Source organism: Conger conger, chromosome 15 (genome assembly GCF_963514075.1).
Source record: "Conger conger chromosome 15, fConCon1.1, whole genome shotgun sequence".
Classification (NCBI taxonomy): domain Eukaryota; kingdom Metazoa; phylum Chordata; class Actinopteri; order Anguilliformes; family Congridae; genus Conger; species Conger conger.
The window spans coordinates 6,649,800-6,656,815 of NC_083774.1; the positions used below are offsets into that span (position 1 = coordinate 6,649,800).

The 7,016-nt window shown below is 46.1% G+C and overlaps 1 protein-coding gene across 1 annotated transcript; it reads right to left on the reverse strand.

Annotated features, from left to right (window-relative positions):
* Positions 1–393: 393 nt before the first annotated feature.
* ifitm5 (interferon induced transmembrane protein 5) lies at positions 394–5,929 on the reverse strand. Its single transcript, XM_061222848.1, has 2 exons — positions 5,726–5,929; positions 394–615 (listed from the first exon to the last, which is right to left on the reverse strand). Exons 1-2 carry the CDS (start codon positions 5,927–5,929, stop codon positions 394–396), a joined length of 426 nt encoding a protein of 141 aa, XP_061078832.1.
* Between the last annotated feature and the right edge of the window lie 1,087 nt (positions 5,930–7,016).

Genomic DNA, 7,016 nt, shown 5'->3' on the forward strand with positions numbered 1-7,016 from the left:
TATGGATAATAATAATGATAACGAAACCGTGAAGCTATTTCGGCAATATAACTGCTTTATTATTTTTTTATCACATTGTTCAGATTGTTTTAGAATCGTCACACTGGTAGTGGGTATAACTTAGGAAAACATTATAGAAAAGTATTCATTAGAAAGTTAAAGTAATTTAACAATACAAACAGGAAAAAATAAAAAATAAAAATAAAAACGGAAATAATAAAAATGAATAATTTTAAGAAAGAAGGATAAAACAAAGTCAGTTCTCCCAGGGGTTGGGTTGGGTTTGAGGCGGGGGGGGGGGGGGGGGGGAGGGGGGTCATGAGCTGGGCAATAACTGCTGCTTTGTCCGTTTCTCTCCGTCCGTCCGTCCGAGCGTCCGTGCGTCCGTGCGGTCTACCTGCTGAACAGCTTCATGAAGCTCTGGTAGCCGTCCTCGCCGAAGAAGTCGAAGGAGCCCTCGGCACTGCCCAGGTGCACCAGCAGCAGCACCAGCACCACCACCACCAGCAGGGGGATCAGCAGGTTCCAGCCCGACGCCAGGATGTTGTACCACTTGGCCTTGTCCGAGCACTCCCTCGCCGCCCTCAGGTCCCCCAGGGTCATCTGATCCCGGGCCTGCGGAAGGAGAGGGGCCCAAGGGGGAGGGCAGACCGTCAGACACAGCCCCCACTGAGGGTTTCACTTCCTGGATGAACTGTCCGGTCCGGCAGTAAAGCGGGTGACTTACATTTTACGTTTTTTTACATTTTCGTCATTTGGCAGACGCTTTTAATCCAAAGTGACTTACAAGTGCGTAGGTTCTTCCGCAGGTTAAAAGTGTCAAATCCATAACTAGGAAGACACACAAGAAGAGCTGTTCTAAACCAAATGTGTTAAGGGTTATGGGTTTTATTAAGGGTTATGAGTATAATTAATTGCTTCATATTCAAGTGAATTCAATTAAATTAAATTTTATTTGTATCGTGCTTTTCACAGCTGACTGTCCCAAAGACGCTTTACATAGAGCACTGAAGGGAAACATGAGCCCTGGTAAACCACTCCCTAGAGACAAATACTCAAACAGACCCGAGAAAAAATCTCGAGAAGAACCCAGCTATAGGTAGATTCCCATCCTCCACTGGCCTATCGGTTAAGATGGTAACAGTTGAGGTATTAAAAGCAGGTAATCTAGGAAGTCCACATGGATGGATGTACAGTATGTAGTCCAGAGGGGAGGGGGATGAATCCGTAGCTCGAACACAAGGAACTATTCCTCATTTTGATCTGACTGATTAAATATGCTGAGACGTATAATGAATAATAATAATAATAATAATAATAATAATAATAATGAAATGTAGTGCTTTTTCTCACACTCACAGCTGAGGTGGAGAGGGATAATAATGAAAATTAAGCAATGAAGATATTCCTGTAATGTACAGAAGCGGTTCATGAGGCAATCGAGCGCGCTTTGGTTTCAAATCCGGCTCTGACTGCGGCTAGCAGCCCTGCAGCGAGAGACATACACAGTAAAAAAACAGCTAAATCCCTCCGATCTTTGAGTGATGCCAGAGCAAATTACACAGGAAAATGTAAAAAGTGTGACTTCAACTCAAACAGAGTACATAAGAGTCCAGTATGAACCACATACACACTGTAAGAGCTTATTTAACAGCAAACATTTTACTGTGCAATCTGCTCTGGCATCATCCAAGGCTTGGAGGGATTTTGGTTCAGTGGGATGACTGACTGGCAGTATCCTAGTGTGCCCTAGTGACCTTGTGTGGGATAAGAACTGGTGGCTGACTGAATGCTTCGGAGGAGAACACTCTCCCAAAGCGATAGAAGTTGCTGCAGGAGCGCTGAATTTATTCAGGGTAGGTTGACTGGGCACACAAGCTCAGTTACAGCAACACGCTGTTGGTACCCTAAACCTGTATGTCTTTGGATTTTGGGAAGAAACCAGAGTCCCTGGAGGAAACCCACACGAGCACAGGGAGAACATGCAAACTCCTCACTGCGCTCCAGACTGCACCACAGATGGTCAAACTCCTATCCATGGCACCACAGCACTGCCTAAATACGATTGGCTGTGTAAAATTGGGGAGAAAAAATTGCCTGAACACAATTTTTTTTTTTCACATTTAAAATCAAGCAAATTTCAGCCAATCAGAGGGCTCCCAGTGGATCAAATTTCCTGTGATTTCCCGTGAAGATGGTTAACTTCCTTGGACGAGCACGGCCAGTTTGTGTCTTGGATTTAGGATTTTCTTGCTGAAAAAAGCAGCTCAAGCTAGGTTTTGAAACAGCTGGTAGCTGATTGATCAGTTCGACCAGGTCCATATTCAACATGGTTTGACCAGCTCAAGCTATGTTTTGAAACAGCTGGTAGCTGGTATTTCAAGCTGGTCATGGCTGGATTTTACACCAGGGTTGACTACTGCTCATAATCTGCAGCAGTGACTTTTCTTGTGAAGGAGTAACTTGGCCAACCGTGGCTGCAGAAATCAGTGCCATTTATATAGCGTTGTCTGTCATTAGTGGGTAGGTTTAATTGAATGTGGTCTTGGATTGTGTGTACACTATCCTGTTCCAGACAGGCTGTCTACGAGGGCCTGACTCCTGAAGACAGGTCTGGGGAGGGCTGTCCATGAATATGCCTGTTTACACAGAAGTTCCTCAATCTCTGGCCAAAGTAGACAAACGTGTGTCCATATGCACGGTTTAAACCTGTGTCTATTGGTGCAGTTTCCACAGTCTAAAAATATGTCCGTATGTAGTTTTGCCAGTCTAAACCTGTGTCTATCTGCACACTACTACCAATCTAAACCTGTGTCTATCTGCACATTACTCCCAGTCTAAACCTGTGTCTATCTGCACATTACTCCCAGTCTAAACCCGTGTCTATCTGCACATTACTCCCAGTCTAAACCTGTGTCTATCTGCACATTATTCCCAGTCTAAAACCTGTGTCTATCTGCACATTACTCCCAGTCTAAACCTGTGTCTATCTGCACATTACTCCCAGTCTAAACCTGTGTCTATCTGCACATTACTCCCAGTCTAAACCTGTGTCTATCTGCACATTATTCCCAGTCTAAACCTGTGTCTATCTGCACATTACTCCCAGTCTAAACCTGTGTCGATCTGCACATTACTCCCAGTCTAAACCTGTGTCTATCTGCACATTACTCCCAGTCTAAACCTGTGTCTATCTGCACATTACTCCCAGTCTAAACCTGTGTCTATCTGCACATTACTCCCAGTCTAAACCTGTGTCTATCTGCACATTATTCCCAGTCTAAAACTATGCCCATCTGCGCAGTTTTACATAGGTTTCCCAGTCTACTGCTCACTGGAATGGGCACAGAATGAACAAATCCACTGCCCTTTATTCTGTCCAGATGAGCTGAAAGTTACCAATAGTGACTCTTGGATTTACGCATTAATACACGGCTATCTAAAGATGAGTGAGAGGGTGCAGTGTATATTCTGGACCAACACCAGGACCTGCAAACAGTATGAGCGCTCTCATAGAAAAAACCCTGTCAAATTAATGGGTTGTTTTTCGGTCTAATGATTCTTTATCTGGGAGCTTTCATACTGGACACCTATGATAGAGGGTTTCATCAAGAACTGAAAAGGGTACCTCTATGGCAGGGATGGACAACCTGTAGTCCAGGAGGGCCGGCGTCTACGCAGGCTTTTGTTTCCACCAATTACCCTGTCTAAATGGGCTAATTGCTTATAAACGCCAACACTGGTTCACATGTAGAGTAAAAATGTTTCAGAGAGAGATTCTTTCGCTGTCATTCGCGCGTTTCAGACGATGCCACAGACCCACTCATCAAGTAACGTGACTGAAATATCTGATGTCGCAAATGTCAGGCCTAATTGAATAATTAAGTCAGAAATTAGCATGAAAACCAGAAACAGATATGGCCCTCCATGTGCACCTCTGCTTTATGGAGACAGAACCAGATTGTGTACGCTGTATGGATTGGCAAAAAAGCATGTTCAACAAGCTAAGGCTTCCCACAAAAATCATTACAGTGAAAATATTGTTTCCGTCTATGCTGATCATATTAGACTCTGGCCTGGATATAATCACATTAGTCCTTACATAATTAAAGGCATAGAAAAATCTGACATATGCACAAAGGTTTGCCAAGATTGGGAGCCATTTAAATGTATGGAAGGAAAGGAAAACTTGTATCTTGATACTTTTTTCCAGTATTACTATTTTTCCATATTTTTAACTGTTCATCTCTCAGAAATAAGGTGACAGTGGAGGTACATTTGTGTTCAAGTTCAAGGATCAAGTTTCCCAAATCAAGTTACCCTGAAAGTATAGTAATGTTCCCTTTGGGTACCAAGGAGTACTTTTTAAAAGCAAAAAAGGGGCAAATGAATTATATATTGCTGGCTAGGGGTACAATTTTATGTAGTCTACATATAGGGTACTGCCTACCTTTTTACACTTTTTGCACCTTTAATTCTGTCACAAATATCAAATGAAAACATATAATACAAGCCAACAGGAGGTCAATCATTAAGGTTAAATCATGCAATATATAGTATGTATAAAATGCATACCATATGATGGTCACATATTGGTGTCCTTTTATAGAATCTATGTATTGTACCTAGTCATTTTCATTGCACAATATACTCGTTCTTTGACCAGTATGATACACTGTATATTTCTACAACAGGTCTATATTTAATATGCTTTGATATAGGCGGTATGATTTTTAAAAAATCATAGCATCTCACGATTGAATGCGTGGTCTCTAATCTTCTCAGAACGCTGTACTTGGGACCAGGCAATTATCCCATTTTTACACAGGCCAGCCGGGCTGTGCCCGTTTCTAATTTGAGCGGGGTGGAACCTGCAACCGCCAAGCGCCTGTACGCTCTGCGTTCTCGTCCCCGCCTCCGCATTCCTGCGGCGAGCGCAGACCATTGGCCCCCGCAGACTCCCTGCTCGTTCCGCTATAACACCGGCGGCTGCGCGGCATCGTCTTTAACGCTAACGTTCCGTCCGAAATTTACGCGATTCTGTAATTTATTCGAATTCGAAGTCCACGGTGCCGTTTAAACCAAGTCAATACTCTGAAGTATTCGTGAATCGTCTTACGCACACACGCAACCCCAAGGCATGATCCACAGTCACAGTAAATCGAGGGGAACTAAAACACATTGCCGTCAACCATCATTCGGTGTAAGTGAGCTCTCAGTTTGCAGGAGCAAACCAAGTTCTAAAAAAAACAAAACAACGTGGGCTAAATAAAAGATTGTTGCACAAGGGTGTGCAGCAAACATGCAGCAGCACAAACTGATGCGATTAGTGGGTAAGGATAGAGAAGTAGCCCTTAATATGAAAGGAAATAAAACACTGCTGTCTTGTCTAATGTGGGAGACAGACAGAGAGAGACAGACAGACAGACAGACAGAGAGAGTCTGATGGACAGATGGACACTCACCTTGAGAGACAGAGAACAACAGACAGACAGATAGACAGGCAGAGAGAGACTGACAGAGAGAGAGTGAGAGAGACAGACAGATAGATAGACAGAGAGAGTGAGAGATACAGACAGATAGACAGAAAGAGAGAGAGACAGACAGATAGCTAAACAGAGAGAGACTGATGGACAGAGGGAGAGACAGACAGACAGACAGACAGACACAGAGCGACAGAGAGACAGACAAACGGACAGAGAGTGCGGGATAGACGGACGCTCACCTTGACTGAGTAGATGAGAGCCAGAAAGCCCAGGCAGCAGAAGTTGACGTACAGGGTGTTGCAGAGAGACCAGACCAGGTAGTCCCGGGGGGGCTGGCCCGTGCGGCCCATGTTGACCACGGTGGAGCCGGCGGGTTTGCGTGCGGCCTTGCAGCTGGTGAGCGGGGTGCAGTCGGACGGGTAGCTGTACGTGGCGTTATCCATCCTGCCGTGCATGCAGTTCCTCTGTGGCCGGCGCCTCTCTGAGCCTCAGTGTGCTGGTGCTGCGCCTGTTTCCCCGCTGCGGTCCCGCGCCGCCCTTTTATACTCCCAGAGGAGGGGGGCGGTGCCGCCAGGGCCCCGGCTGGAGCGGGACGGCTGGCCTGTCATTATGCAGGCGGGGGCTCTCGGGAGGGGGTCCTGTCTCAGGCTGGGGCCGTGTCTGAGAGAGTGGGGACTCAGTCAGGGGCTCTCAGGAGGGGGTCGTGTCTCAGAGAGGAGGTCGTGTCTCAGAGAGGGGGTCCTGTCTCAGGAGAGGGTCGTGTCTCAGAGAGGAGGTCGTGTCTCAGAGAGGAGGTTGTGTCTCAGGAGGGGGTCCTGTCTCAGGAGGGGGTCGTGTCTCAGAGAGGAGGTCGTGTCTCAGAGAGGAGGTCGTGTCTCAGAGAGGGGGTCCTGTCTCAGGAGGGGGTCGTGTCTCAGAGAGGAGGTCGTGTCTCAGAGAGGGGGTCCTGTCTCAGGAGGGGGTCGTGTCTCAGAGAGGAGGTCGTGTCTCAGAAAGGAGGCGTGTCTCAGAGAGGAGGTTGTGTCTCAGAAAGGAGGTCGTGTCTCAGAGAGGAGGTCGTGTCTCAGAGAGGAGGTCGTGTCTCAGAGAGGGGGTCCTGTCTCATAGAGGGGGTCGTGTCTCAGAGAGGGGGTCCTGTCTCAGAGAGTGGGGACTATTTTGTGGTATTTTGCCCTGTGCAGTGCCCCGAGTCAAGGTGTAGCTTCGACTGGTAGTGTTGAATGGTTGTACCATCTTCTGTGAATGCCAAATTCATTCCACGAGTGATGCAGTATATATATTTATTTAACTTATTTTTTTTGACTTATTAAGTCTTCTGCTGTAGCCAATCCACTTAGAGGTTTAACGTATTGTGTGTTCAGAGATGCTCTTCTGCATATTATTGTTCTTCTGCATGTGATTGTTATAATGCGTGGTTATTTGCATTACTGTCACCTTCCTGTCAGCTTCGACCAGTCTGGCCCTTCTCCTCTGACCTCTCTCATTCACAACATGTTTCTGCCCGCAGAACTGCGGCTCACTGGATGTTTT